The 27,957-nt window shown below is 56.0% G+C and overlaps 16 protein-coding genes across 16 annotated transcripts; 9 read left to right on the top strand and 7 right to left on the bottom strand.

Annotated features, from left to right (window-relative positions):
- Positions 1–311: 311 nt before the first annotated feature.
- On the top strand, positions 312–1,577 carry F5Z01DRAFT_692124 (uncharacterized protein; the record flags this gene model as incomplete). The annotated part of the gene is made up of 2 exons (XM_046266177.1): positions 312–706; positions 764–1,577. The coding sequence occupies exons 1-2, from the start codon at positions 360–362 to the stop codon at positions 1,575–1,577; spliced, it is 1,161 nt and encodes a 386-aa protein (XP_046115308.1). The 5' UTR covers positions 312–359.
- Positions 1,578–1,707: 130 nt separating this feature from the next.
- On the top strand, positions 1,708–3,737 carry F5Z01DRAFT_728480 (cytochrome P450 alkane hydroxylase-like protein). The gene is made up of 3 exons (XM_046266679.1): positions 1,708–3,153; positions 3,201–3,420; positions 3,476–3,737. Exons 1-3 carry the CDS (start codon positions 2,043–2,045, stop codon positions 3,678–3,680), a joined length of 1,536 nt encoding a protein of 511 aa, XP_046115307.1. The 5' UTR covers positions 1,708–2,042; the 3' UTR covers positions 3,681–3,737.
- Positions 3,738–3,904: 167 nt separating this feature from the next.
- F5Z01DRAFT_663388 (RNA 3'-terminal phosphate cyclase domain-containing protein) lies at positions 3,905–5,572 on the top strand. Its single transcript, XM_046264030.1, has 2 exons — positions 3,905–4,362; positions 4,412–5,572. Exons 1-2 carry the CDS (start codon positions 4,212–4,214, stop codon positions 5,482–5,484), a joined length of 1,224 nt encoding a protein of 407 aa, XP_046115306.1. The 5' UTR covers positions 3,905–4,211; the 3' UTR covers positions 5,485–5,572.
- Positions 5,573–5,715: 143 nt separating this feature from the next.
- Positions 5,716–7,529, top strand: F5Z01DRAFT_663385 (uncharacterized protein). The gene is made up of 5 exons (XM_046264029.1): positions 5,716–6,404; positions 6,458–6,569; positions 6,627–6,717; positions 6,778–6,862; positions 6,915–7,529. Exons 1-5 carry the CDS (start codon positions 5,935–5,937, stop codon positions 7,138–7,140), a joined length of 984 nt encoding a protein of 327 aa, XP_046115305.1. The 5' UTR covers positions 5,716–5,934; the 3' UTR covers positions 7,141–7,529.
- Positions 7,530–7,670: 141 nt separating this feature from the next.
- Positions 7,671–9,239, top strand: F5Z01DRAFT_278278 (uncharacterized protein). The gene is made up of 2 exons (XM_046258721.1): positions 7,671–7,898; positions 7,957–9,239. The coding sequence occupies exons 1-2, from the start codon at positions 7,807–7,809 to the stop codon at positions 9,131–9,133; spliced, it is 1,269 nt and encodes a 422-aa protein (XP_046115304.1). The 5' UTR covers positions 7,671–7,806; the 3' UTR covers positions 9,134–9,239.
- F5Z01DRAFT_278272 (uncharacterized protein) lies at positions 9,240–11,186 on the bottom strand. Its single transcript, XM_046258720.1, has 2 exons — positions 11,002–11,186; positions 9,240–10,854 (listed from the first exon to the last, which is right to left on the bottom strand). Exon 2 carries the CDS (start codon positions 10,750–10,752, stop codon positions 9,346–9,348), a length of 1,407 nt encoding a protein of 468 aa, XP_046115303.1. The 5' UTR covers positions 10,753–10,854; positions 11,002–11,186; the 3' UTR covers positions 9,240–9,345.
- A 98-nt stretch (positions 11,187–11,284) lies between these two features.
- Positions 11,285–13,344, bottom strand: F5Z01DRAFT_663381 (leucine rich repeat domain protein). Its single transcript, XM_046264028.1, has one exon. The coding sequence runs from the start codon at positions 13,135–13,137 to the stop codon at positions 11,428–11,430; it is 1,710 nt and encodes a 569-aa protein (XP_046115302.1). The 5' UTR covers positions 13,138–13,344; the 3' UTR covers positions 11,285–11,427.
- A 97-nt stretch (positions 13,345–13,441) lies between these two features.
- On the bottom strand, positions 13,442–14,824 carry F5Z01DRAFT_663380 (thioredoxin-like protein). Its single transcript, XM_046264027.1, has 3 exons — positions 14,704–14,824; positions 14,519–14,644; positions 13,442–14,468 (listed from the first exon to the last, which is right to left on the bottom strand). The coding sequence occupies exons 2-3, from the start codon at positions 14,581–14,583 to the stop codon at positions 13,754–13,756; spliced, it is 780 nt and encodes a 259-aa protein (XP_046115301.1). The 5' UTR covers positions 14,584–14,644; positions 14,704–14,824; the 3' UTR covers positions 13,442–13,753.
- Positions 14,611–15,565, top strand: F5Z01DRAFT_676865 (ribosomal protein S27-domain-containing protein; the record flags this gene model as incomplete). Its single annotated transcript, XM_046265296.1, has 3 exons — positions 14,611–14,619; positions 15,268–15,330; positions 15,383–15,565. The coding sequence occupies 3 exons, from the start codon at positions 14,611–14,613 to the stop codon at positions 15,563–15,565; spliced, it is 255 nt and encodes an 84-aa protein (XP_046115300.1).
- Positions 15,566–16,846: 1,281 nt separating this feature from the next.
- On the top strand, positions 16,847–17,829 carry F5Z01DRAFT_278186 (ribonucleotide reductase inhibitor-domain-containing protein). The gene has a single exon (XM_046258719.1). The coding sequence runs from the start codon at positions 17,017–17,019 to the stop codon at positions 17,719–17,721; it is 705 nt and encodes a 234-aa protein (XP_046115299.1). The 5' UTR covers positions 16,847–17,016; the 3' UTR covers positions 17,722–17,829.
- A 108-nt stretch (positions 17,830–17,937) lies between these two features.
- On the bottom strand, positions 17,938–19,469 carry F5Z01DRAFT_676863 (uncharacterized protein; the record flags this gene model as incomplete). Its single annotated transcript, XM_046265295.1, has 2 exons — positions 17,938–19,102; positions 19,225–19,469. The coding sequence occupies 2 exons, from the start codon at positions 19,467–19,469 to the stop codon at positions 17,938–17,940; spliced, it is 1,410 nt and encodes a 469-aa protein (XP_046115298.1).
- A 173-nt stretch (positions 19,470–19,642) lies between these two features.
- F5Z01DRAFT_278168 (uncharacterized protein) lies at positions 19,643–20,764 on the bottom strand. The gene is made up of 2 exons (XM_046258718.1): positions 20,499–20,764; positions 19,643–20,433 (listed from the first exon to the last, which is right to left on the bottom strand). The coding sequence occupies exons 1-2, from the start codon at positions 20,623–20,625 to the stop codon at positions 19,799–19,801; spliced, it is 762 nt and encodes a 253-aa protein (XP_046115297.1). The 5' UTR covers positions 20,626–20,764; the 3' UTR covers positions 19,643–19,798.
- A 600-nt stretch (positions 20,765–21,364) lies between these two features.
- On the bottom strand, positions 21,365–22,421 carry F5Z01DRAFT_639272 (GPR1/FUN34/yaaH family-domain-containing protein; the record flags this gene model as incomplete). Its single annotated transcript, XM_046262430.1, has 5 exons — positions 21,365–21,597; positions 21,654–21,914; positions 21,983–22,047; positions 22,106–22,196; positions 22,244–22,421. The coding sequence occupies 5 exons, from the start codon at positions 22,419–22,421 to the stop codon at positions 21,365–21,367; spliced, it is 828 nt and encodes a 275-aa protein (XP_046115296.1).
- A 902-nt stretch (positions 22,422–23,323) lies between these two features.
- Positions 23,324–25,244, top strand: F5Z01DRAFT_627607 (uncharacterized protein; the record flags this gene model as incomplete). The annotated part of the gene is made up of 2 exons (XM_046261550.1): positions 23,324–23,942; positions 23,998–25,244. 2 exons carry the CDS (start codon positions 23,324–23,326, stop codon positions 25,242–25,244), a joined length of 1,866 nt encoding a protein of 621 aa, XP_046115295.1.
- A 158-nt stretch (positions 25,245–25,402) lies between these two features.
- Positions 25,403–26,968, top strand: F5Z01DRAFT_712102 (amidase; the record flags this gene model as incomplete). Its single annotated transcript, XM_046266484.1, has 1 exon — positions 25,403–26,968. A coding segment is annotated over exon 1 (1,482 nt), but the record flags the coding sequence as incomplete, so codon positions are not given.
- Positions 26,969–27,908, bottom strand: F5Z01DRAFT_663363 (PRP38 family-domain-containing protein). Its single transcript, XM_046264026.1, has one exon. The coding sequence runs from the start codon at positions 27,821–27,823 to the stop codon at positions 27,068–27,070; it is 756 nt and encodes a 251-aa protein (XP_046115293.1). The 5' UTR covers positions 27,824–27,908; the 3' UTR covers positions 26,969–27,067.
- Between the last annotated feature and the right edge of the window lie 49 nt (positions 27,909–27,957).

Raw genomic sequence — 27,957 nt, 5'->3', positions numbered from 1 at the left:
CTCTCGGCCTATTTTCTAACAGGAGGCTGCGCTAGCACGCAACACCATCTCCGAGGCCGTAATGCCTCGGCGAATAAAATAAAATTTTGCCCATTCGTACTAGATTAGAGTTTACGATCTGCAAGATCGGACTCATCGGCAGCTTGAGGCCCGGTGCTCCACCTCTTGACCCTGAGCCAAGAAATTCCCCGAACAGCATATCCGAGACCATAATCCGAGGAACAGCGGCCTGGGAGAACATGCAGGATAAAAGACCAACAAAAATTCAATATAATCGACATGCTAAGAAAGCCTCGGCAACCAAAGCACCCGGGACCAACCCAGCCACACTCTCACGTCCTTGCACCCCCCTCGCCACTATGCCTCAACTTGTTGGCAAGGCGCTACTTGCTGGCCTGATTCCACTCGGAGCTCTGGCCCTCCACGGTTTCGCCGCTTCCAACGGACTAATCCAAAGGTTCGAGGACCTCAAGGCTGATCCACTCTTGTCTGACGGCGTCACTCTGTATTCGACCAATTACACATCGTCCGAGGGTTTCAATGGCCTGCTAAGAACCCTGCTCAACTTCTTCTGGCCCGTCGTCAACGGTCACGATGCGAGGCTCTCCCTGTACAGCTTCATGTTTGGTGGGCAGGGAGTGGCACTGATGATGCTGAACTTGCTCGAAGGCATGCGCCACGGGAACAGGGGTCTTATGGTGAGCTTGTGAGTGTCCGGTGACAGATCAGAAACTTGCCGATGCTACAACTAACGCGATCCTAGTATCACCATCTACGGCATGCTGTACATGGTGGTGGGCCTAGCTGTCATGGCGCCGTTGTATCTGCTGCTGCATCTGCTCACGTCTCCGACGGCGCACAAGCCAAACAAGACGAATGTAGCGATCAGTGGCACCTCGGCTCAGGGCGCCATCTTCGGGACCTTGGCAGGGTACATCATGCCCAATATTCTAATGTGTCTGCCTGTGGCTTCTGTCATCTCTGTCGAGTCCAAGGCCCTAGCTGTTGTGCTGTGGCAAGCAGTACCCTTGTGGTCGGCGTGTTGTGCCCTAGCTTGGTCCACACTAGCTCCCAAAACGGCGAGAAAGAATGGCAAAGAGCCAGATGGCACGGCTTATGTGCGTGCTGCTTATCAATTCGGCGTTGTCGTGGCAGGGATCAGTCATGTTTCTACATTGGCAGTATCATTCGCAGCATGGCTCAGTCCAGGCATCTTCAACCCAGCGGTAGCATCCACCCTGGCGCCACTTGGCCTACTCCTACCCCCAAACCCTCTAGACAGAGCCACTACTATCACTTCCTTCTTGCAAGGGGCGACATGGTTCCTTCAGTGGGATTACACCATGATGTCCGCAGCCTACATGGTCTGGTCCTTGACACTGCGATATGCATCAACGTCCGCACGGAGAAGGGCCGATTCCCTGGCACTGCCCAAGTTGTTAGTGTCAGTTTTTCTCAGGGCCACACTTCTTGGGCCTATAGGCGCAACGCTGAGTCTTGTGTGGGAAAGAGACGAAGAGGCTTGGAAGACGAGTGAGCCAGGTACTGGGCAGCAGAAGACTAGGAAAAGCAGATAGACAAAGACTACTGGGTGTTTCCGGGGCAAATTCCATTGGCCAATGTGCTTACTCATTTACACCGCCGATAGCCGGTCATATTTATCCTGATACGTAGGCCAAAAATCGAAGTCTGCCCATACATATACCGGAAAGTGAAGCCCCGACCGCCGATGGTGCACATGTTATAACCGGCCAGTCGCATTGCCCTCCTTTTAGGACAAACACTCATACATAGAAAGCTCCCAGAGCCCGGGAAATCCACCTGACGTCAAAAGCGATCCGCATACGGACGTCGAGGAAGGCTCGTCGGCCGATGTGCTCTCCACTCGTCAGACCTCGACAAGTGTTCACAGGCTTTATTGTTCTTAAATAATAACGCTTCTGCCGAAGGTCGGATTGACTTTCCATTGAATGTCGCTTGCTCGTTAGGCGCCTCACACGGTTCAAGTCAACTTGAATACCACAACACCTCTCCACGAGACCATGACAGCCTCGCCAATCGCGCTACCTGCGACTGTAGATGCCAGGACGGCAATCTACTCAGTCTTTGGCTTTATCATCGTGTACCAAATTCTCTCACGGCTATACAATGGCATTCGCGACTATCAACTCTCCACCTCGAATGGTTGCCAGCCACCACCCACCTACCCGCACAAGGATGGAGTGCTCGGTCTGCATCACCTCCTCACGCTCATAAAAGCCAAGAAAATCAACCGGGTCCCCACAGCCTTCTGCGAGATGTTTGATGACACGGGAAGCAACGTCAACACGATTGGCCACTACGTCCTCGGCAAGAAATCATACTGGACTCGAGATGCGGACAACATCAAAGCCATCCTCCACAGCAGCTTCCAAGACTGGGGCCTGCCGCCCGCTCGCAAGGCCACCTTTGACGCCTGTCTTGGTGGTGGTATCTTTGGCGTGGATGGTGCTGAGTGGGAACACTCCCGCGCCATGCTCAAGCCGAGCTTTAACAAGACGCAGATGAGCGATACGGCCACCCTCGAGAAGCACGCGCAAAAGTTGATTACACGTATCCCCGATGGCGAAGAGGTTGACCTGGCCAACTTGTTCCCTCTTCTGACGATGGACGTCGGCACGGAGATGCTGTTTGGTGAGAGTGTCGACAGTTTGTCCATCTCTGAACTGAAGCAGGCGACAGAATTCACCCACTGCTTCGACTACATTGTACACACAATTTCCAAGCATATGAGTCTTCCTTTTCTCACGCGCCTGCCGGACCCCAAGCTCAAGCTCTGCGTCGACTTTGTGAACAGGTTTGCGGAGGGTGTCGTCGACCAGACCATGTCGAGTGAGGAGAAGACCTCAGCCGGCGGCAAGAAGAAGTATATCTTCCCGACCGAGCTGGCCAAGATGGGCTTGTCGCAGAAGCAGATCCAAATCGAGGTGATCAACATTATGTTCGCCGGGCGTGACACTACTGCCGCACTGTTGAGTCTTATATGGTGGTATCTAGCCAAGCGGCCTGACATTGTGTCCAAGATACGGAATGAGCTTGAGCCCCTCGGCTCTCGTGCTCCCACGACTGAGGAGGTGAAGAAGTTGCATTATCTGAAGAACGTGGTCAACGAAGGTATGCGACTCGTGCTCCGAGGATATGATTTCCAACTGACCAACTAGTGTTACGCCTGCATCCCATTAACCCTCTCAACTCCCGGACAGCCATCCGTGACACAACGCTGCCTCGAGGTGGCGGTCCTGATGGCCAATCACCCGTTTTCATCCGCAAGGGACAGCAGGTCATGTTCACCTCATCCGGCTTACAGCGCAGGCCGGATCTGTATGGAAATGACGTGATGGAGCTAAAGCCTGAGCGATGGAACACCCTGAAGCCTACAGCGTGAGCAGGTCCCACCCTTACTTATTTCGAAACTTGCACACTGATACTGTACAAGATTTGAGTACATCCCCTTTGGAGGCGGTCCGCGCATCTGCCCCGGTCAACATCTCGCACTCCTGGAGGCTTCGTATTTCACTGTGCGTCTTCTACAGGAGTTCCAGTCTGTGGAGCCGCTCAACGAGGGACCTTTCCAGGAGGCGTTTGCCATCCTGGTAACCAGTGGCGATGGTGTCCGCGTGCGGTTTAGCAGGACTAAGTGAAGTATACTTACTGAATAGCAAAACTAATGAGGCGTGGGAGGACAAGAGACATAATATTATCAACAATCTTGTGCACACCCATCATCGAATAGAGCTTTGCTTCAAAAGGCAACTGCCGGGGCCGGAGCCGGGATAGTGGATCCCCGGAGCTCAGGACCCGCAGTCCTGGCTCCGGGTTCGGCTCGGTGCCGGTGAAAACCTTCCTTGTCCATATCATTGTGGGAGGATTTTTTTTTCCTTTTAATTGGCACAGCGCCGACCACATATTCTTCGATTCTTCTGCAAAGGAAAGTGCGGAGCGTAGCTCAGTCTGCATGGCTCATCTTGTGTGACCGTGGGTGATCGTGTGTAACCGTGTCCCGGATGAGTCACCGTGGCTGTGCTGTTATTGTTGTTGGCAGCAGCAGTAAATAATTCACGGCGAATCTCAACCCCAAAACATAGTCCTTCGAGCTTTTTCCACAACCGTCGACCGCTGATTTATCTCTTCAAGTTTCTCAAAATCGACACTTCGCCCAGACAGTGTAAGACATGGCCAAACTTATTCATATAGACGGCCGCACAGGCGAAGGCGGCGGTCAGCTCGTTCGGCTGGCAATTGGTCTCTCAGCAGTGACTACTCGACCTGTCAAAATCGCCAACATCAGGGGCAATAGACCTAGCAAGGGCAGCTCAGGGGGAGGTCAAACACTCCCGTGTCACGAACTAGTCAGACTCCGCTAACCAGTTAGGCCTGAAGAATCAGCACGTCACGTCGATACGATGGCTGGCTGACGTAACAGAGGCAGACGTGGAGGGTCTCAGAGTCGGATCCACGACGCTGACATTCATCCCACGCCGAAAGCCATCCCAGCTTGTGCAGAGAAACTTCAAGATCACAGCCGAGTCGGGCGCCGCCAGCACACTACTCATCCTCCAAGCCATCCTGCCCTTCTGCGTCTTTGCTGGCAACGAGAGCAACGAGCCAGTCGTGCTTGATATCGTGGGTGGTACGAATGTTTCCTTCTCGCTGAGTTATGAGTATCTCGATCAAGTTCTCTTGCCAACGCTTGAGGATCGATTTGGTATTGTTGTCGAACGACAGTTGAAGAGTCGCGCTTGGAGTCTGGGGTCGTCCGGCAAAGGCGAGATTACCATAAAAGTCCACCCATTACAGCCCAAGCAAGCGCTGCAATTCCGAACGCGGGACTTTGTCTATCCCACGTCGTGGCAGCTGAAGTCTGTCAATGTGACCATCATCACGCCGAGTTTGTCTCACAGTACACTCCAGGTAGAGATTGTGGCCAGATTGGAGCAGCTTTTTCCGACGGTGGATATTACGTTCAAAGCCACGGAAGACTCTGGTAATGTGGCGAGATGGTACATTCTGCTAGTGGCAACGTCCACCGACGGGCTTCGCTGGGGCCACGATATCCTGGTGTCCATGCCGAAGAAGACCAAGTCACCAGACAAGTTCGCCGCGCAAGTAGCGCAGCAGGTCTGCAAGGGGCTGGATAAGGAGATACAAGTAAGGGGACAGGTTGACGAGCACCTTCAAGACCAAATAGTCTGCTTTCAGGGGCTATGCAGTGGGCTTTCATCTATGCCGAGGGGCAGCTTGCCCACGGAAACGCCCTCTGTATCTGTGGATGAGCAAGGATTCTTGAGCGCAAATATTGAGAATATGCGTCGAGAGAAGGGACTTCAGCCATTTGGCCATGGGTCGCTGCACACGCAGACTGCGCATTGGATTGTCAAGGAGCTGCTGCCCGAGGTCCAATTCTTCGCCAAGGGGGACGTTGTCCAGGGTATAGGCTGGGTATAGGCAAGCAAATTAGAGTTTCGAACTAGGAGAATAGACATACATAGCGTTTTCTTATCATAGCTTTCTCCGATGCAGAGGATCGCCTCAGCCCTGTATCTCCGCGTGTCCGCATCCACCTTCGCGACAGACAATTGCTCATAACCCTACTCACAACATTACTTGTAAAGTCTCTATTGTTCTAAATGATCCTATAAACCGTCGGAAGTTTATTGGTTTCTATACGTTTGACGTCACCTTAAATAAATTCGGACGTCATCTTGAGCAGTAGTGATCAATACTAGGTGCCAACCGCCGGAGGTTCGTCCCCGGGCCGTGATCATGGTGACACAAAACCGCATTTGACGTTTGCTTGCTCACCTTGGGTTTATATAGAACGCCTTTTCCATTAATTCCGCTTCTCTCGCCCACAATACACAACGGCACACAAGTTACCACCCTGTAGTAGCCAACATGTCCCGAAACGTCTGCGTAACCGCCATTGACGGCCAGACCGGCTTCCTCATCGCGGAGCTCCTCCTCAGCAACCCAGACTTCTCATCAAAGGTCGATTCTGTCGTCGGTCTCTCCTTGCACCCAGAGTCCCCTCATGCTCACGAGCTCACCAGTCTCGGCGCCAAAGTGGTGCCTCACCAGCCAGGCCGCGTTAAGACAATGGCCAAGAAGCTGAAGGACTCGGGCTGTGACACGCTCTGCCTCGTCCCGCCCGCTCATCAAGACAAATTTGACATTTCCGTGGAGCTGGCTGAGGCGGCCAGGCAGGCGGGTGTCCCGAATGTGCTGCTCATCAGCTCGGCTGGCTGCGACTATGCGGATCCCAACAGGCAGCCCCGTTTGCGAGAGTTTATCGACATTGAAAGCGTGGTGCTCGAGTCCAAGGGTTTGGCCGACACACCAACGGGAACCTCGCCTTGCGTCATTCGGTACGTCGATCTTCCGTGGTCAAGCGCAAGCAAACATGTATTGACAGATGCAGTGCCGGCTTCTATGCTGAGAATCTGCTGTTGTACTCCCCTCAGGCCAAGGAAGAGGGTACACTCCCGCTGCCGATTGGCAAGCAGCACAAGTTTGCGCCTGTGGCCTTAGGAGTAAGCAAGACCTGGCCTCCTAGTCTACTTGTCACCACTAGCTGACAACCTGTGCAGGACGTTGCTCTCCTCGCGGCCCACGTGCTTACTGGAAAGGGGGCGCATGGTTTTGACGACCGCCACCGCGGACAGATGATGATCTGCACAGGTTCGACACAACTCTTCCCTTGCTCCCATTGTTGACAGTTCCGCTGATGAAGATGGCTAGGTCCAAAATTGTGCGCAGGCGAAGAACTCGCCACGGCAGCCGGCAGCTCCCTGGGCGTGGAAATGAAGTTTGAGAGCATCTCGGCGTAGGTAACATCCACCTTGTGCGAGACAAACAGCACACTTACATCCTACCAGTCGCGAGGCCAAGCGCGTGCTCAAGGCGCAGTCGGACATTGACCAGAGTGAGCAGCAGTACTTGCTCGAGTACTACAGCCTTGTGCAGGAGGGCAATACAAACTACATTGCCACGACGGCCTTTCACGATGTCACTGGTCGGCATCCGACGGAGCCAGATGGGTTCTTCAAGATGTACGAGAACGACATGCGGCCCAAGAAGGTGGCCAAGCGTAAGCATCACTAGATGCGCTGGCCAGGGGGAGAGGTCAGAGTTGTCCTCGAATGTTGCCCATGAGATAACGTAGCAAATGGACTGGAGTTTTCATCTGTAGTGCTTGGCAGTGACTGTGACGAGAGATTGTCAGACTGCATGCCGCCTAGAACAATGGCATTCACTTGGATAAAGGAGACTTTGCCTCTGTCTCAATCAGTAGCCAGAGCTGACTAGGCGACACTGACTTGTCCAAGGGATATCGGACAGTGTGGTCATGGCTGATCTGAAGCACAGTTGACTGATAGTTGAGCCTGAATCGAGATGGCCAAATGCCTACATCTGAACGGCCTTTGGTAAGATTGGTCATTACAACTTTGAGATCGGCATCTTTGATCAAAAAATAGCTTTGTCGTCTGTCATGCAAAAGGGTGAGTGAGGTGAGGTGAGAGACGAAAGGCGAAGCGAGAAAAGGAGCCAATTAGCGGGTGTGGAAAAGGGTTGATCCGGCAGGCCGCGACCGCGACGGTCCATCCTGTCCGTTGCTCGGCCAATTCAGTGACGGTCGGGCTTCAGAATTTCCAGGAGCTGCTGGACCGCATCAGCATCACAGGGACCAGCCATTCCCTCGTGCGCAAAAAGCGACACTCTTCCCTTCACATTGCTCGCGCCCAGCGCTCTGAATCGGATTCCATCGCCATGGCGCCTCTCATCCTGCACAACGTCCCCGACGACGAACTGTACATTGGCGAAGATGGCATCAAGCGTCCATATGCGATGATCTTCAACCAGTATGTTTGCTCAAGATCCGCGCTTCATGTCGCCTGCATCGCAAGCTAACACGCACAGCAGCACGCGTGCTCGACGCGCCGTCGCGGAAAAGGGCTCCTTTGGCAAGTCGACTCGCCGCTCGCGATCTCGGACAGGCACCCCCGGCGCTCGTGGCGTCCCTCAGAACCCAACAGCAGCCGCAGCGGATAAGCTCTTTGGCGAGTGGGTGATGAACAAGCAGTCCCGCGCCAACGAAGAGCAGTCCAGCAACCAGACACAACAAGATGACCCGGCCTCGTCGCAGCAACAGCAGCTGCAGCAGGCCTCCGTGACCGAGAAGCGAAACCAGCCGACAGAAGTGATCCTGCGCGGGTACAGGGCGACAGTGCAACAATATGCCTCCATCGCACACTACGAGTCCCTAGCCGGGCCGATCCTAGAGGACTACCCCCGCGAACCACCCTCAAACCAACGGCGGTACAAATCCCAGCTGCGCGATGCGGCGTACACCCGACGACGCGCCCTGACGCACGAGGAGCACGCCAAGGTCAGCAAGGCCGCCAGCGGGGAGCACTGGGTCAAGATCACGTTTGAAAGCGCCGAGGCGGCGGAGACGGCCTTTTACGCCAGTCCGCAGCGCGTCTTGGGCCACCTGGTCTACGCCGAGCCGTACCGCCAGGCGCCCCCCGCTAGGGACGAGGCGTGCCCTGATCTCGATGCGACAATGGAGGAGCAGCACTTTGGGAGGTCAAAGAGCGTCCCCGCTGCCATCGGCTCCATGGGCCGGCCCAGCGGACCGACGTCCTGGAACAGTCGTCTCTTGGAGGTGCAGAGGGAAGCGTCAGGCTCACAGATCTCCAGCCAAACGGTAGATACTGGCACCGTCTCTAGTGGAACGGTGGATCAGCCGGTTGCTGCTCCTGGCTTCGCTGTCGCGACGACGGCAACGAGTGTCGAACCCCTCGAGATGGAAGACGAGATTTTCTGCCGAAAGATCCCCACGGCGCGCAAGGCTAAGATCCTGCCCGCCGACCAGGCCCTACGCCCGCAGCAGTCCTTTGTCCAGCGATTCGTCGCTGCGATCCCCCTTCTTAGTTGGTTCGGAGGCAGCATCATCGGCAGCGAGGTCCCGCGCACGGAGACGGGCGAGTTTGACTGGAACAGGGCCAGTCTTTACTGGAAGGTGGTGTGGTGGCTGGACGTCACGTTTGGTCTTTTCAAGGGCGATGTCAGCAGCATCGACAAGGACGACTAATGGCACTACGATCGGAACGGGAGCATTGCGTTGGCGTTTTGGTTGTCGCCCTACGACGGGTATGGTATAGATCTTTGGTGTGGTCTTGGGACCCTGCATATGTATATGAATATCGGTACACGAATTATGCCACCACCTGGCACGGTTGTTGTACCGGGGAAATGAAACGCTAGTATGCAAACTGATCAAGACACTGTATTTGAGCATCCTTCTCATCGGGATGAGTCTGGTGAACTCTCGTCCGTGATGAAGTCTGGTGATCTTCGCCCTCTTGGTGGTTCTGGCGTGTCGCTCGCATCCGTCTCTTTGCGTTCACCATCCTCAGCTTGATGATCGTCATGCCTCCTGCTCTGCTCCTCCTCGCCCTCGTCTTCTTCAGGGATCTCACCGTCTACATGCACTAGCCTCTTGGTGTCTTCCTTGCTCGGGCTCCCAGCCATGATCGACTCAAATGTCACATCGGTAGGGATCCGTCGAATCGGCTGCGGCGAGAATGGGCGGGCACCCCTTGGCTTGCTGAACTCGGCGGACATGACACTATCGGCATCGCCAGCTGCCGCATGCGACTCCGCCACCGCGCTCAGGCCCTGGTAGCGATCCGTCGAGTCCATGCCCAAACTGTCGTTCCTCGCGTGTCCCACGCCCCGGGAATTCTCCGACGACGTGTCCGCCAGGATACTCTTGGGCGGCAAGATGGAGAACAACTTGGACGATTCAGCGCCCGAAATGGCCCCCGTGACGTGCGCACTGTGCACATCTTCCTGCGCAAAGAGATCCTGGCCCTTCTCGAGGATGTCGTCTAGGCCACCACCACTCCAGCCCTTTCGCGCCAGGCTCTCAAAGATGTCCACCTCGGCTCGCACGAGACTGCAGCTGGCGTCCACTATCCTCCCGCTCGTGTCCTGGCTCTCTCTGAGCAGTGTCCGCGCGTGATCGGCGTGCAATGTCGTGAGCCCGTCGAGCTTATTCGTCAACTCCACCAGATGCGACCTGAACCGCGCAACGTCCCGTCTTTTCTGCTTGTGCAGCTTCAACCCTTCCTTCTCGAGGCGCTTAATCTCCTTGCTCTGTGTCTTCATCCTCTGCTGGTACGTCTCCTTCTCGTCGTCCACCACCCTCTGCCATCGGTCCAGGTCGTCCAGCAAGGGTACCTCAAAGGAGCGATACACGGTCTCGGACAGGATCTGCTGGTGATTCGCGATGAGGTGCTGCACGCCCGAGGCAGACATGAGCGTGTCGGCTGTGCAGGCCCCCTTGGTCGTAAAGCTCGCAGACATGCTCGCCATCCCAGAGGGCCCCACGGGCTCGGCCCTAGCCTCCTTCAACCGCGCGCATGCTTCGAGCGTAGATCCAAATGTGGACGCGGCGGTGGATAATGTGGCGAGCGCGAGGCGGTACGCTTTCGCGGACGCGACAAGCTCAGCGTAGGCATCCTGCGAGCGCTCGAGGTCTGCCGTGGTGAGCACCGGGTACGAAGGGCGAGGGGGTGGCGGCAGCGGTAGGTTGAAGGATGACAGCGGATTCGCAGTGGAGGCGACTGAATAGACTGGCGAGCCTGGTACGGGAGGCAACTGGGACGGTGTCGGCGAGGCAGGTCGAGACTGCGCGGGTGTAGCCATGTTTATTTGGATGAGGTCGCGAGGAGGGCTAGGACGGGTGAAGCATGCTCTTTTGTCGCGTCATGAGCCAGGTCAAAGCGACAAGTTACGAGGAGGCAGTGACTTGAAAGAAAACACTATCAGCAAAGAATGTTCATGTGAACAAAACCCTCCAAGGTCCAGAGGGAGAAGTGGTTGCCAGGTGATCGTTATCGCACCCCGCTGGGGTACTAGGGCGGGTCACAGCCACGGTCGACAAGGATGACTGACAGCGCTCTTGGTCTCGAATGTCTAGTTAATAGATACCTTGCAGTTGAAGCATAGAATTTACAAGTAACCAAGGTGCAATTGTCTCGCCTGCAATCTTCAAAGAACAGGACATTGTTTAGGCTACTTGTCCGAGGCTAGCATCGCAGCCAGATGGTAGCTTCAGGGTAGGCTTCATTTTGGTTACCCGTGAGCATGTCCAGATGACCCTGCCACGCGTCCTGAATGTATGTCAGAGCTTAGGCAGATTATGAATCAGAGCAAAAGCGCAATTGTAGCCTTGTCTCGGTAAACCAAGGTAGAAGGCACCTAATAGCCATAAATTTTCGACGTTCCGGTTGCATATCACAAGACCGTATCAAGAGCGCCGACTTCTAGGCGCGAATGTGGTGAACTCGCAACCTCCACGTACTCAAGTCGAATTGCTATTCATTCAGCACGCTCTGGGTAGCCTTGCCTAAAATACGTATATCCAGCTGTACAACCTCCACATCCTTTGGGGAACACCCAGCCGCTGTGCTCCCCATTCCTCGGCGCACATCGCCAAGAGCAAGCGCTATGCAGAAACGGCACGACCAGCTCATCCTCGACCTCGCTCAGCGGATCAAGCTGATACACACCTTCCCTCGTCTTGTGCCTGGTCAGGGTGTTGATCTCACGCCACTCAATCCACCGAATCGGCGCCACAACCATCAACGTCCCGCACCGTGAGCAGGGCAGGCCACCCCGGTCCTTCTCTTCTGCGGCCTTGTCGAAGACTTGCCGTAGGTTGGCAAAGTCCTCTGGCAGCAGGTGCTTGAACTCCCCGAGCCGCACACTTCGATAGCAATTCCTCATGACCGCCTCCACCAGACTGGGCACAGCCGACTGACCTGCTCTGCCTACTTCGACTTGCTGTTGTTGCTGTGACAATATGTCCACATCATTGGGATCCACGCCCTGTGCGTATAATTGCTTCCTGTAGATTTGATCCACATCAAGCAGCTCAAACTTCTCGTGCGAAGACGTTGAGGGTAGCTTGAACCTGGATAGCACCCTGCCTGTGGCATCAGATACTTGGAGGGGGGATCTCCCAAGGCGCCTGGTCAGCATCCTCGGCGGCGGTGCCTCTGGCGTGCTCGCTGGCCAGGTGCCAGCTTTCCGTAGACGTTCATACTCCAGCTCAGAGGCATCCGGCTCCGGTGTTGTGCGCTCATCGTCTTCGAGGATCTCGAAAATGTCGTCCCCATGGGCCGGCAAGAGGAAATAATTCGGATGTAGAATCAATGTCTGTAATGAGCAGTTTGAGTCAAGTAATCGTAACAGCTCCACAGGGAGGTGACGAAGTCGGTTCTGTGACAGGTTCAGCTCTTGCAGGTTGCAGAGCTTGCTGAATGCCGGTGGGAGACTCTCGAGTTTGTTGCCGCGCAGACTCATGGTGGTTAGGTTGGTGACATCGAACAAGGCCCCTGGTAGCATCCGCAGCCTGTTCATGGCCAGGTACAGGTTGAGCTTTGGCGGGCTCTGCTCAAACGCCACATCCCGAGACACGACGTCGGGGATCTTCTCAAAGTGAGACAATGGAGCCACGGTCTCGCCGGACAGCTCCTCCAAACCCATGTTCCAAAAGTCGACAGTCTCATTGCCGGTGTCGACGCATTCCCGAATCTTGCGCTGCAGCGCGCGCTCGGGTTCTGTCATCGTCCGCACAGCCGCCTCCAGCTGCGGCAGCTTCAGACGCGTTGGCATACTACACTCCAACTCGAGAGTGGTATCATCATCCTCTGTGCAGTCGCTCGCTAGGAAGACTCCACTGTCATACTGGCGCTGGAGAGTGCGCTTGCCTTTGAACTGCGCAGGCGCACCGGCGCATTCAGCCTCAGGCTCATGCTCATGCTCAGGTTGGTGGTGCTGTTGGTGGCTGTACCACGAGCCCAGATACCGTCTCTTTTGCCGCCCCTCTACATAATTGTCAAGCGCCGGGTCATCATCGCTGGAGAAGATGGCCGGATCACTCGAGTTGAAGACCGAGGCGCCACTGGCTGTGCTGGGCCGGCGCGTCGCGCGTCGTTTCCTGGGGTTGTTGGAGAAGCTTTCCGTCTGCGCGTTCCAACTGACGGCAGGTAACGGAAGACGCGGTAATGAGGGCTCTTCCGCCATGGTGAGGTTGAAAGAGGGGGAGGGATACTATCGCAAGCAGGAGCAGCAAGTTGTTAGCACTGTCAATGCGCTCGACGCGCCTGGGCGGACAACAGGCTGCGGGCGTGAGGTGGAGGACTTTATCGCGCCGGGCCACGCGACTGGACCCTGGATGTGTCTGTTAGGCTAGTACGGATACCGAAGCCACCAAAGTTTGACGGCGGAGTCTCAAGCTCAAGACCTGCGCATTGTGAGGTCTTTTACGAAAATATGTGTGGAAAAATAGGATACGAAGCCAGACTCCAATTAAAATAATTTATGATGTCCCTGAATCACACTTCTGAGGCCAAACAATCGACTTAGTCGAGATCTTCATGTTCGTCCGCCAGCGCTTGGAAAGTGTCGCGCTAACAGCGACAGGGGCTGAAGTAAATAACCACTGCAGGGTCCAGGCCCACGTCATGCTTCACAGACCGACTGGCCCCAAATGTTCCATTCAGCATCAGCAGGTTGAGAATTGGCTGTGCACTTGGTGCGCACATGCCCCCTTCGTACTACGTGGACATGACCAACTGCGACGCCATTTCACAGACAAGCGGCATTTGCCTTGCGGCGATCATGTATTATCCCAGGATGCTCAGTCCCAGTCGCTATCGTCGTCGTCCTGCCTGGACCTACCGGCAGTCCCTGTTTTGATACTCTTGCCCGCTAACCTGTCTTCCTCTGCGTCTTCTGCCGCGCGCCGCCTTTTGACCACCCTCATATCGGAGTCGGGCACTGCGCCGACTTCCACGAGAATGTCATCGATCTTTTGCATGTTCGTCTTGACGCCCCCGATGGTCGCCAGTGTGACGACCTGCTTCACAATGTCCCCGTTCTTATATACCAAGATAGTCGGGCAGTTGCGGTCGGGGTATCCTTCGATCGCCTGGCTTGCTCGTATTTCACAGAATTTGATATCCCCATATTCTGCTGCCGCTTGCCTCCACAGCTCTGACAGCACCCGCGACTCGACGTTGTTCCCCATGGACGAGGTCATGTTGACCAGCACCGGGCCGTTGTTGGAAGCGTCGGTGACATCGCGCTGGTAGTCTGGTTTCGACAAAGGATAGACACTGCCGTGTAGTGCTTTTTGTTGAAACTCGCTCAATTCCGCCATGCGCTTCTTTCTGTACTGCTCGAGGAATTCTTCGTCTTCGTCATCCTCGAGCTCGTCTAGTTCGTCGAGATCTTTGCCTTCCAAGCGGTTCTCGTGCGCAAGTCTTCGTCCCTCGAGGATCGCCTCTTCAATCATAGGGGTCGGACTGGGTGGCCTCTCGGGGATCACGCCTTGCTTCCGCAAAATGTCGTTCCTGGTGCCTGTCAGTACCCCGCGGTGGTGATGGAGGGGCACACAACAAACCATTCTGTGTCGGCGTCAGGGTCGTCTATGGGGACAGCGATGCGCTGGTCATTGGGTGCCGCCATGTTGACGAGTCACTGTGATAAAAGGAAATGTCGAGGGTGAGTGAATGTCTGGTTGATGTGCCTGGCATGCTCTGTCAGCCTTGGAGGCAGCAGCTACATCATTCAATAATTAGAGCTTACCCCGGAGCTGCATAACATGCACAAGAGCACTTGCCTTAATGCACAAGTGCATAAAGTCGGGTCGATGATCCACCGATGCTGCTGGCGCCAATGATGATGCCCTCACGTGCCACCGGGCACCTCAACCCTATGGCACTAGTCCACTTTTGTCAGATTTTTCGAGCTAGAGGCAAACGAGTGCCCCCTCCAGGCCACCGAACTTTTACTTGCCCCAACTCCTCACGCATCTCGCGAGCCTCGAAATCGTCGCCAAATTTCGCCAATCTACCACGACACTCGCAAGATCTCGCAGTCAATTCATTCTCGAGTCAATCCGTCAAAATGGTAAGCGACGCAATTCCGCCCGACCCAAAGTCCAAGCCGACGACGAAATGCACAATCAAGATGGAAATTGGCCACCTCGACCGACGACGTCGATGAAATCTCAGATGGCCGACGCAAGCGACTACAAGCGCACCACTTGGGCGACTTTTTCATCTCGGCATATTGTCATCGGCTTGGGACCGGCTGCAACAAAACACAAATACGATGGCATGAGCGTTATGCTGACGAAATTTCTTTCAGGTTCTCGCCGTCGATCTGTTGAACCCGGCTCCCGCCGCCGAGGCCAAGAAGCACAAGCTCAAGGTTGGTATCCCTCAAGACAGTCACCACGTCATCCATCTAACCGCAGCAACAGACCCTTGTGCCCGCCCCCCGCTCATTCTTCATGGACGTCAAGTGCCCCGGCTGCTTCACCATCACCACCGTCTTCTCGCACGCCCAGACCGTCGTCATCTGCCAAGGCTGCACCACTGTCCTCTGCCAGCCCACCGGTGGCAAGGCCCGTCTCACTGAGGGCTGCTCCTTCCGCAGGAAGTAAACGTGTCGCTCCCTTTTGATGGCGCGACGTGTTTCTTTCTTTGGGTACTTTACGATCTTACGGTATTCTCACGGGTGGTCATCTCGGATCTGCAACGTATCAACAACATGAAAGAAGCATTTTTCTGGAACACGGGCTCTCATGTCTTGTCCGTGTGAAGTGGTGTACTCTGTCAAAACGGGGAAACGGTTGCAGATAGACGATGGAACACCTCAAAACAACTGGGGCGTTTGGGGGGTCTCCGGATATCTTGCATGGCACATGAGTCTTTTCTCGTCTTTCCGTCAACGCGTCTTGTCCCCAAAGGCCTACGCATCCTCAAAAAAGCACTTGCATGGGAAAAGGGAGATGAAGATGGCATTTCACATGAGCGTTGAGCCTCGCGGCTTGCACGCGAGGAAGTGAAACCGCTAGTTGATCGCTACATACCCGGGTGCAGTAGGAGACGTGTACTGTGCTTGCGAATTCACTGGTTTCACAACTCGCTGTCCCATGCTGATGCCTTGTGATGGATCCTCCCTTGGATGAGATGTGACATGTCAACGTCATACACTCATGACTCAGTCGGCGTAGAACCCCAGACTGCGCGTCCCGTGTTTGATGCCTCGTGTTGTATTAATAATATGTTGGACTCTGTACATTACGGATACTTTGAACATAATTTCACAATAGGACCCACGTCTGGTCAATCTTCGAGGGGTCGTTCGCGGCCAGCAGGGCGAGGAGCAGGCGCACCATGCCTAACCGACGCATGTCAGTTTGCGCAGTCTTGTCCCCCATAAGGTGCTCATGCCACTTGATGCGAAGCTCTAGGCTACTGAATAGTTTTGTAATCGCCATAGTTGAATAAATCTGTAGCATCTCCCTATGCAAACAAACAGGCGGTCGTGCCCTTAAGCAACATCTTTCACGACCCTCATATTAGACAATACACTCCCAGCTAGTCGAAGCTTACCACCCTGACCATTCACACGGCATCCATTAGCATCAGTATCACGTGATCCAAGGCACTTTACGCGAAACAGCCGCGTCGACGCGCATGTCAGGGTCGATGTGGACCCACGCGAGCTAGCCTCGTTCCTGCAAACCTCTCCAGACCCCAGCCCCTTCATGCAGTGCCCTGATCTTCCTCATTTCTCTTCCATCTCGCCTCAGTGACGCAACCAGAGAAAAGAACAATTTAACCCCGCCAGTACACGGACCATCTCCACTCTACTCTTTTCATTTCTTGCGACACATCACTCTTTCAAAGCAATTGACTGTGGTTGAACTCCAACCCAGTTGTCCGGACGACGATAGCGGCTCAGCCTGAGACAGACTGACGACACTGTGCATCCGGCCATCCTGCCAGACCATAATTTTCCCTAACTCACCAATTTACACAACCACAACGGCACCATCGTGCGACAAGCGAATATCTTTGTCTACCTAGATTTTTTATCGGCGACAAAATGTCCAACCCTCGCGTTAAACGTCCTTTCGCCGGTGCTGCCGCCGACCCGTCGCAGCGCCAGATCACCTCCTTCTTCAGCAACCGCGGCCAATCGGGCGAATCACCACCCGTCGAGTCTATCCGCGGACCTCCCCTGCCTGCGAGCGTCGAAGCCAACCTGCTCAGCGTCGGCATGCGCGTTCGCAAGTCCGTACCGGAGGGCTACAAGACCGTTGGGCCCAGCGCCTTCAAGCTCTGGACAGACAACACCCGACCTTCCTCGCTCGGTGCACAACAGCAGCCCAAGCCGCAAATGAAAAAGCCCACGCCTATACTCTCGCGAGCCACGTCGAGGGAATTGACACCGTTTTGCGGGATCAACAGGATTGGCGGCCTGAGCGAGCAGCCTGACTCCCGCTACGAGGACGAAGAGCAGGAACTTCCTGGCCTGGACGAGATTCCCGGCTTGACCATGTCCCAGGAAAGCAACGAGAGCGCCGTCACGGATGCAAGCTCTCGCAAACGTTTTCTGGACGAGGATGAGGAGGATGAAGACATTTATGAGGATCACGCGCGGAACTTGGGGGACTCGGCCAATGGCCGGATCATGGCTGTTCCTCGCTCCCGCGTCAGGAAGGCCACCTCATTCCAGCAGGATCAGGAGAACATGGCTATCGACAGCGACTTTGACGATGCCGACTTTTTGGTGCACATGGCGGACTGATGAACTCTGTACGGAGGAAGGACCGTTCTGTTCCATCACGTGTATTTGCTCTTTGTATGTGGTGCGAGGCGTTCAGGAATGCAGTAAGTCTCGGGTCGAGCTTGTGGAGGATACCATTGCTTTTCCTTTTTTTTTTTTTTTGGTTCTACAGACTACTGGGTAAAGGGGTATCGGATAGTAGTCTTACACTTTTTGGAGTAGTACAACAGAATATGCTTACATCCCCACAAAGGGTTCCCGAAACTCGAGAAGATCACGTTGTCCGTAGAACTCACCCACGACTGTCAGTATCATGTTGAGCGTAGCGCGCATGTTCATCCGCAGACGCAGTTTGGCCGCTTCCTCTGGGGACGGTTGGTCTTCCTGTTCCGCGTCCGCGTCGAGTTGTGCGAGGAGGCGGGCCTTGACGTCGTCCATGGTCTCGTCAATCTGACCTTCCTCCTCGTCTGAAGAGTTGGAGCCAATGTCCATGGCGACGTCTTCGTCTTCTTCCGATACTTCACCATCTTCATGCTCGCTCTCTGGACGCTCTCCCCCGGATGGTTTCTGGGGTGCGGGGTATTCTTGCGCAGCGTCTTCAAGATCTGGAGTTGTTCGCTCCTTTGTCTTGTGAGAGCCTTGCTGGGCAGCGCCACCCTCTTCTTCGTCGCTGCTGTTGTCGAGGTTCTCGTGAACGCCCAACTGGCCCTCGTCAAGCTCGTCCCGTAACGCTGCCATCTCCACCAGGCTGCGTCCCAGGAGCACGGCTCGCTTTCCAAGATCGCGCAGACAGCCAATCTCAGCATAGTCTAGCTCTCCCCTCTCTGGCAAGCGGGCCAGGAGAGCCCACAGCCAGCGACTCGTGCGCTCCTCAATGTTGTACCCGTTCTGCAGAAACTTGCCGCCCAGCATGACACGCAGTATGCTCAGTATGGAGTCTTTGGTGAGGATATGCATTTGGACGGGGTGCGGATCGGTGGCGCGCAGAAGCTTGGACCACACAGGTATGGTTGTTGAGCCTCGACCCAGGGGTCCAGCCTCGAGGACGAGAGACGGGGGTAGGCGAGACAGAGCATCGACGGATGGTTCGCTGCCGAGGAGCGATCGCATCTTGTGGTATTGCGCAAGAAGAGAGGTAAAGTAGGCGTCGTGTATGGCTACCTCGGACGCTGCGTCCTCTTCAAGTGCCGGCGCATCCTCTGGATCCAAGTCGGGTGCACCAATGTAGGCGCCGTCCTCGTACCAGCCTTTCGAATCATCTACGTAGTCCTCGTGAGAGTTTTGCGCGTAGTCGTCGTCGTCTCCGTCGTCGTCCTCGTTCGTTTGTAGATCAGCCGGTAATCGCGGTCCGATCTGGACTTTAGGGGCACGAAGGATGTGCGGTATGGATTCAGCTTGCTTCCTGTACAGGTACTCACCATCAGCTTTCATGTCTGCAGGAAGCTTTGTTCAAAACGTTCAGCATTATGCGAAATACAGGGTAACTGAAAAACGGGGGGAGAAAGGTAGGGAGGCAGAGCTTACCTCACGGAGCGCAGATACGCCATGGCCTCGGCATCGTCCTCAAAGTCGGACTCTTCGCCCTCGGGAATGGTGGTGCGCGAGGCATAGCTGGAGAAGACGTAGCGCTGGCCTGATGTCGGGTCTATGCTTGACTGCTGGTGGTGGTTCTGTCGCGATCTGGAGTTGTGGTTGCCGCGTGCGCGTTTGGGCGTTGGGTCGGAGATTTCGCCCTCGTCGAGATCTGTGTGGTCGCGTTTGGAAGTCATGCTACAGCGGTATGGTGGGTAGATGTAGATAGATGCGGTATCCAAAAGTTGGCACAAGCTTGCCGCGATGGTTGAAGCTTAGCAGATGGATCTCACACTCTTGTCAGAAAATGTTCAGCGGAGTTGGCACGGTTTGTACTTTGTACGCCGTCGCAAATTGCGCTACCCTAGACCTCAACAGCTCCTGGGAGCCATGCTCCTAACTTAAGAACATTCGCGCTACACACCATTCAATCAAACCTGAGTTTTAGTCTAGACTTCTTAAAAAGATAGACTTCGAATGTGGATCCAATACCAGCCAAGTTAACTTTTCTCACGTCCCACCGTCATCACTCCTGTTCGTCGTAGAATATGCGAAACACGCTGTCCGAGATCAACTCACGATCCGCAGGTTCCATGGCAAAGTGCGCCGCCGAATAGTCGGAGCAATCTGTCTTGCGCCTCTTTCTTTTAGGTCCACTCTGGTATTGGGTTTCCTGATGGCTGGCAACGGCCCCTGGCATGTCCATCCCCGTGAACATTGGGGATGGCTCATTCGAGCTGTCCCATATGATTTCCTGGCCCATTAGATACCCATCGCCAGCATAATTAAATGCACTCGGGTCGTCAAAGAACACATCTGAGCTGTTGGATGACTCGGGCGAAGACGAGGAGTAGGTTGCCGGTGATGTATGGGAGGCCAGAGCGAGGAAGTCCAACAACCCCAGACTTAGCCAGGAGCTTGGCTCGCCGTTCCAAGGATCAAGCGATGGTGGGAGCGATATTGATAGGTTCCCTGGTTTCTGTTCTTGTACATGTGGTGGAAAGGGCTCCTGCGTTTCTAAACGATTCCAGTAGTTCTCGGTTGCTTCTTCATCCACGCATAGTGATTTGCTCGCTCGTCGTTGCTGGGCCCAGTACGGATTCAAGCTGCACGTTTTATTCGTTCGAGCGCAGTAGGAGCATGGCAACGTTGATTTAGAAGCTATACACGCATCAGTCCATGGTCAATGATGATCTTGCTTCTCATGGAGACGTCGGAAAACGCACCACCTGCCGAGTCCTGGTTGGAGAAAACCGGCGCGCCATTTTGCTTCTTATTGATAAGGAAACCATCACACGCCTTTTTTGACCGTCGGCACTGTTCACACGAGTGATTTTGGCGTCTTTTCTCCATCAGGGACGAACGAGAAGTGCGGACTTCTGGGCCCGGCGGATGTTCCTGGAAAAGGCGAATTGTATACACAGATGTGCTGAAATAGCACGCAAGTTAGGCTGGCCATGGCCTCGACTACGTAGTAGTACTATGTATACCGGCACTCTTCCGACAAGTTCATATCGTGTGGAGTTTGACGGGACAATTCCGACATGTGGGGACGAGCGCCAGCCCCCATGGGGTAAAGGAGAACATACCGGAACTCCGGGGGCAGGTTGCTCCCAGCAAACCTGAGCCGTCGGTAGCATGTATCCCTGCATCAGTCACAGCTCAACTGGGACAAAAGGTCCTGAGTGATTGGCCATGGAGCTCGGCGAAAAGAATCTGCCCAAACAGGACATTGGGGCACGAGGCTAGGGAAACTTAAGCCCGCCCTTGGCAGACTGCCGGCGATAATGAAAAAGATCGACACAAGCATGCCACTCATTGCATTGCACGCGTCGAGAGGCAGGGGGGTCAAAGGATTGGCGGTGCGGTCGTTGATGCTGAGTGACAGCTTACACAGTCATTGCGTACTCGCTCAAGTTGGCCACGTGCATTAATAGATTGGGTTAAATTCTTAGTTACGTTCTGCGTGGGCCGTGGCAGATCAACCCGCGAGGGCCAAGCAGCTGCCGTCGCAAGTGCCGGCGTCGATCCACCGCAATGCAACACAACGCCTGGCCAGCAATGACTCGCGACACATCAGGCCATGCATTGTCTAGACCTCACTCTTTCCATGCGTCCGGATGCTTCGACCAGACACCAGGGTGGAGAGATCTCCAAGCGGCAGAGCAAAGGGGAACTCGACCGACAGCAGCACCTGCGCAAAGAATATGTACCAGCCGAGCATGGACACCGCGAAAAGCACGCCACCCCCGGCATGCTGGAGCGTGAGCGACAAGCCCAGCTTGCCCTTGGAGGCGGCGAAGAAGGAAGCTGCCAGGGTGGCGACTGGAGACTTCGTTAGCAGGCGTCCTCGCATTGTCAGATCATTCAAGTTCACTCACATGTCGGCACCAACAACGTCAAGATGCCCAGAAGAACCACATTCGTCCTCAGACCAGCGACGGCGAGGACGAAGCATACCATGGCCATGGCCACCAGGAAGAACGCAAAGGTGGCAAAGAACTCCGGCTCCTCAAGTCCTTCTGCTGGGTTGCCCGTGGTAGAGTAGGTTGCGTAGGCTCCGTATCCAGGTATGAGTGTCCCGCCGAGAGAGAGCCAGTATCCGCCAAAGACGAGGAAGACAAGGGCGGGAAAGGTGTTTCCTGTACACGTGTGTGTTAGTCTACCTTGTCCGTGCATAGTGCGCCAAAGACAACCACGTGAGACGTACCAAGAATCCATTCTCCAACGCCACCCAGAACCATAAGAAGACCACCCAGGAAAATGTACGAGGCGCTGGGAGAAGTGTCAGTGGCTGGTATCTCTCTCTGGTACAAAGGCACGGAACGCTTACACGTTGGCTACTCCTGAGATCCCACCGGCACCCTGCCAACCAAGCAAGACCATGGATAGAGGTGTCGTGGAGAGGATAAAGCCAGCGAGACCTGCCAATGTCAGCGATCATTCGGGAGCACCTCGACTCAAGCCATACCAATCGGGGCTGGGTTGCCAAAGGTGGCTCGCAGCTTGCCTGACACCTGGTTCTTGGGGCCGAGGTAGAGCTGCTCGAACATCTCAGGGGTGATGGAGATGGCACCGGCCGTCCGCACACGGTCGAGGCCATCGTCGCCATGAAAACCATTTGGCTTTGTGTTGCTGACGTCGGACATGATGATGGTGATGAGGAGGAAGAGGGAGGAGGATGAAGATCGGTGTAGTGTCGCACAGACTGCCGTTTGTATATCGACTGAATCAAATCACAAGTCTTGCTTCTTCGCTCCGAGAGCGGATACATTGTTATATATATATGTATTCCCGGAACAAACAGTTGCCGGACAGATGGCTACGTAGATGCACTAGGACACTCTATCCCACTTCCCCATACCCCAGATTGTTGCGTTCTGGGGAAGGGAAAGTATGGAGGCGTGCCGTGATATCCCCCTTGGCCGAGCAACGCAACGCCAAAATGATCAATGACACGACCATTGTCAGACATGCGTGGTATGGACGACGTCGCTAGTGTCCGCGCGAGGCCTCATGAGGTCCGTGACTCCGTGGAGGGTGAGTCCAATCTCCAATCTCCATGTGAGCGGTTCCGTTCCTCGATCGTGGACAGTGCCTCGGTTCCGCCTTATTTCCACTCCCAGCTCCACGAGCTAACGATTTCAGGGTGGTAGCAAAAGCATTACGTACCGTGTACGTGCAGGACATGGAAGCGTGGATCTCAACTTGCTCCGCACCCTCGACAAAGCTCCGGGCTGGCCATGCGGGGTATCCTGAGGCGGACCGCCCATCTCTTACTAACTGTGTCCAAGTGTACATGATCTTATGTGCGACCAGCAAACTATGACAGATTTGCTCCAAGTGAGGGGGCCCCCGTGTCCGCGTGCAGGTTCTCCTCGTTGGCCCCCGGGCCAATGTCGTCCGAGTGAAGACATGACAATGTATAAAGGATTCACCAGAGTGCCCCAACGACCACGCATCTCCCCAAGGACTTGCTCTCTTGAAAGTTGGCCTCGAAATACGTACAGAAATGGGATCCGTTGCTGCCGCGGACGAGGCTCCCTCGCACATGCGCTGCGTGCCGGGCTCCGTCAACATCCATGTAGCCACGCAACCAAGCACGCCTCCCAAAGGACCCATTGATCCCGACAAGGTTGCATCCACTATTGTCGAGCTAATCAATTCGGCCCTGGAGAAGCAAGACTTGCCGAGGCTCGCTGGTCTGTTTGTCGACAACGGATACTGGCGAGATCATCTGGCCCTGTCGTGGGCATTCCGGACGCCCTGCTCCCCCCCGGCGATCCAGCAATTCCTGCAGGACTCGGCTAAATCGAGAGATGGGTTCCGACTGAAGAGCGTTGCCATCAACTCGACCTCAAAGGACAGGGCGCCTCAGATCACCAAGCTCGACAATGAGGGCAAGGTCGATGGCGTGCGCTTCTTCACCACCTTGGAGACGGCCATTGGTCGGGGCAGTGGCCTAATTAGGGCAACGGAAGACAATGGCCAGTGGAAGATATACACAATGTACACTCGCCTCGACGAGATCAAGGGCCACGAGGAGGCCCTGAACCAGAGACGACCTCGCGGTGTCGATCACGGCGGACATCCAGGACGCAAGAACTGGGCAGAGAGACGACAGGAGGAGTCCAACTTCTCCGAGAAGGACCCAACTGTCCTCATTGTCGGTGAGTAGGATGCTAGAACCCTTGATTGAAATCACCGTAGCTAACCTCTTCCGAGGCGCCGGACAAGCTGGTCTCACCGCTTCAGCGCGTCTCAAGATGCTTGGGATCCCTGCCCTCATGATCGATTCCAACGCCCGCATAGGCGACAACTGGCGCAAGCGCTACCACCAGCTCGTCCTCCACGACCCGGTCTGGTACGACCACCTGCCCTACATGCCGTTCCCCGCGCAGTGGCCCGTCTTCACGCCCAAGGACAAGCTCGCCGACTTCTTCGAGGCGTACGCGAAGCTCCTCGAGCTCGACGCCTGGACAAGCACTGAACTCGTCAAGACCGAGTGGGACGCCGGGACCAAGACCTGGAGTGTCGCCGTCAAGAGGGCAAAGGCCGACGGCACGAGCGAGACGAGGACGCTGCACCCCAAGCACCTGATCCAAGCCACGGGCCACTCCGGCAAGAAGAACGTGCCCGACCTCCCGGGTGCGGCGGATTTCCAGGGTCACCGCCTCTGCCACTCGTCCGAGTTCCCTGGCGCCCGCCAGAACGGCCAGGGCAAAAAGGCTGTCGTCGTCGGCTCGTGCAACTCGGCCCACGACATTGCGCAGGATTTCCTCGAAAAGGGCTACGACGTGACCATTGTGCAGCGCTCCAGCACGCACGTCGTGTCGAGCAAGGGCATCACTGACATTTCAAACAAGGACCTATACTGCGAGGGAGGCCCGCCCGTCGACGACGCAGATCTGCTCGTCCATGGCTTGCCGACCTCTGTGCTCAAGGCAGGCGAGCGCGCCACGCGTCGCAAGCACGAGGCGCTCGACAGCGAGATGCTAGCGGGTCTGGCCAAAGCTGGCTTCAAGGTCGACAAGGGGCCCGACGACGCGGGTCTCATGTTCAAGTACTTTCAGCGCGGCGGCGGCTACTACATTGACGTGGGCGCGAGCGCGCTCATCGCGTCGGGCGACATCAAGGTGAAGCAGGGCCAGGAAATCGAGCGCGTGCTGCCCAACGGACTGCGGTTCGCCGACGGGTCCACGCTCGAGGCGGACGAGATTGTGCTGGCGACGGGGTACCAGAACATGCGGACGCAGACGCGCCTCATGTTTGGCGACCACGTGGCCGACAGGGTGGACGAGGTCTGGGGCCTGAACGAGGAGGGCGAGTTCAGGACCATCTGGCAGCCCAGCGGCCACCCGGGCTTCTGGTTCCATGGCGGCAATCTTGCGCTCTGTCGCTACTATTCCAAGCTGCTCGCGCTGCAGATCATGGGGCTGGAGGCAGGTCTGTACAAGGAGGGCGAGATTTAGCGGTAGGGCCAGATGACATGGCGAGAAGTGCTGAATGTGATAAGAAGTCCATTTCATACGTAGCAGAAGACCTTGGAACGAGAAGAGGTGTTCTGAGATTGTAATTGTGGTCAAGATGTAGATGGTGTGTGATGTGAAATGGTCTTGATCGTGACCCACAAAACTTTAAGCACCTCAACCGACTCTGCCTTCATTGCTCCCCTCGAAATCACCAAGTCGCCAACCCAATGCGCGACCGAATATGAGAGCGGCACTCACGCGCCGCGCGGCGCAATCCTCTCCAGCGTCCCCTCGCTGCGTACAATGCCTCCAGCGCAGACGGCAGAGCACCTACAACCACTTCATCACGCAGAACCAGACACCCCCCGAACCAGGCGCCATCCGTCTCGCCGTCAAAGACAACATTGCCACGTCCAATCTGCCGACATCATGCGCGTCCTCGATCCTGGCCGCGCATTCATCGCCCTACGAAGCGACCATTGTGCGGCAGCTGCGAGACCATGTCAACGCACATGTGGTGGGCAAGACGAACATGGACGAGTTTGGCATGGGCTCGCACTCTCTCAACTCTGCCTACGGCCCCGTCCGCAACCCCGCGGGTCAGGACCTCTCGACAGGTGGCAGCTCCGGAGGCAGCGCTGTGGCCGTCCAGGTCGACGACGCAGACATTGCCCTGGGCACGGACACGGGAGGCTCGGTGCGTCTGCCGGCAGCCTGGACAGGCTGCGTGGGCTACAAGCCTAGCTACGGCATGCTGTCGCGACATGGCGTCGTCCCCTACGCCAACTCGCTCGACACAGTCGGTCTCCTCGCGCGAGCTACGACACCCATCCGCGCCTCCATCTTCGACAGCGGCATCTACCAGCTCACCGACCCCAAGGACCCGACATGCCTATCTCTCAAAACTCGGCACCGCTGCATAAAAGCCACACCACATACGCTCCCTGATCTGTCCGACATCACGATTGGGCTTCCCCTCGAGTACAACATTGCCGAGCTCGACCCGTCCATCCGCACCGCCTGGAGCCAGACTGCCGAGCTGCTCGCCGCCAATGGTGCCACTGTCGTCCCCGTATCTCTACCCACCACCCCCGAGGCGCTGTGCGCATACTACGTCCTCGCACCCGCAGAGGCCTCCTCCAACCTCGCAAAGTACGACGGCGTCCGCTACGGTGTGCGCAGCACCGCGTCAGACGCCGCAGGCGACACGCTCTACTCGGAGACCCGAGGCGTCGGGTTCGGCGACGAGGTCAAGAGGAGGATTCTCCTCGGGACATATACGCTCAGCTCAGAGGCGATTGACAATTACTTTTTGCAGGCGCAACGAGTACGCAGGCTGGTGCAGAGAGACTTTGATCGCGTGTTCAGGTTGGCGAGTCCGCTCCACGAGCCGGTGCAATTTGACTTGAGCGACATGCCCGCCACGACGCGTCTGCAGGACAAGACGGGCCCGACGCAGGTGGACTTTTTGCTGTGTCCAACCGCGCCAACATGTCCGCCCAGAGTGGAGGATGTCAAGACGCAGGGCAGCGTGGCCTCGTACACGAATGATGTGTTCACGGTTCCGGCGAGTCTGGCTGGTCTACCGGCTGTGAGCATCCCCGTGCGCTCGCAGGACCAAGGGACGGCGAAGCACGGCGTGCCGGCGAGCATGCAGATCATCGGGCAGTACTGGGACGACCGCAGGGTGTTGGCCCTCGCGGAGTTGATGGAGAGATTGGGTGTATGAGTGTATCATGTAATTGTATTCAACACATGTATATATAGTACATGTATCATGGGTATCATTTGGTATCGTAACATCGTTTCGTCTGCCGCAGCCATCAAGTGCTACTTCTCCGTCTTTCATCGTCATCGACGTCCATGTCCTCGCGCGCTTCGACCTCGCCTTCGCTCCGATCGGCATCCTCGCCATTACCGTTCACTTCTTCCGGCTGTGCGTCGTTCTCATTCTCCTGCTCGTCCTCTTCATCCAGCATATGCTGCAGAGGGCTGATCCTCTCCTCGAGCTGGCCCAGATCCTCGAGTATCTCCCTCTTGGGCATCTTCCACAGACTCGTCGCGCAGATACGGTCCTTTGTCAAGAGGTCGTCCACAAACTCGTCAATATACGTCAGCGACGTGCCCTGTCGGTTTTTCCGCCTTAGCTTCCGCCTGTCCTCGAGGTACGGCTCCAGCTTGGCGTAGACGTCCTTGGCCGGCCGCGTGAGCCGGAGGTAGAAGCACGCCAGCGCCCGGAGGTACTTGAACTTTTCGCCGCCATACGCCAGGTACATATCCAGGATGGCCTCGCTGGGCGCCAGCTCCAGGAGCTTGAAGGCCAGGCAGAGGAACGGGGAGGGTCGTTGCGTCCCGCCGAGCGTGCCGCCCACGAAGGAGACGTGGTCCACCACGCGGTCGACAATGTCGGCCTCGTTGAGGGCGAAGCACTGCTCCTTGTAGAAGTAGGAGTCGACGATGCGGTCCTTGACGGCCTTTTCCATAATCGTCGCGGGGTTGAGACCGTTGGGCGCGAGCGAGGCGGAGCTGCCGCGCTCATCGAGGAAGCGACGGGCGTCGACTTGGACAGAGCCCGACATGATGGGCTGGCTGGTGGTCGCTGTTCGCTGTCGGGTGCGGGGAGGTGTGCGCTCACGTTTCGAAGAGTGGATGTGGGTGTGGCGTCGCAAGTTTCTTTCATCCATCGCCAGCCGCTCCCAAATGCGCCATGCAA

Source organism: Emericellopsis atlantica, assembly GCF_019669845.1.
Source record: "Emericellopsis atlantica unplaced genomic scaffold F5Z01scaffold_27, whole genome shotgun sequence".
Classification (NCBI taxonomy): domain Eukaryota; kingdom Fungi; phylum Ascomycota; class Sordariomycetes; order Hypocreales; family Bionectriaceae; genus Emericellopsis; species Emericellopsis atlantica.
The sequence above is the reverse complement of the archived record's forward strand: the minus strand, read 5'-3'. Positions and strand labels throughout refer to the sequence as shown.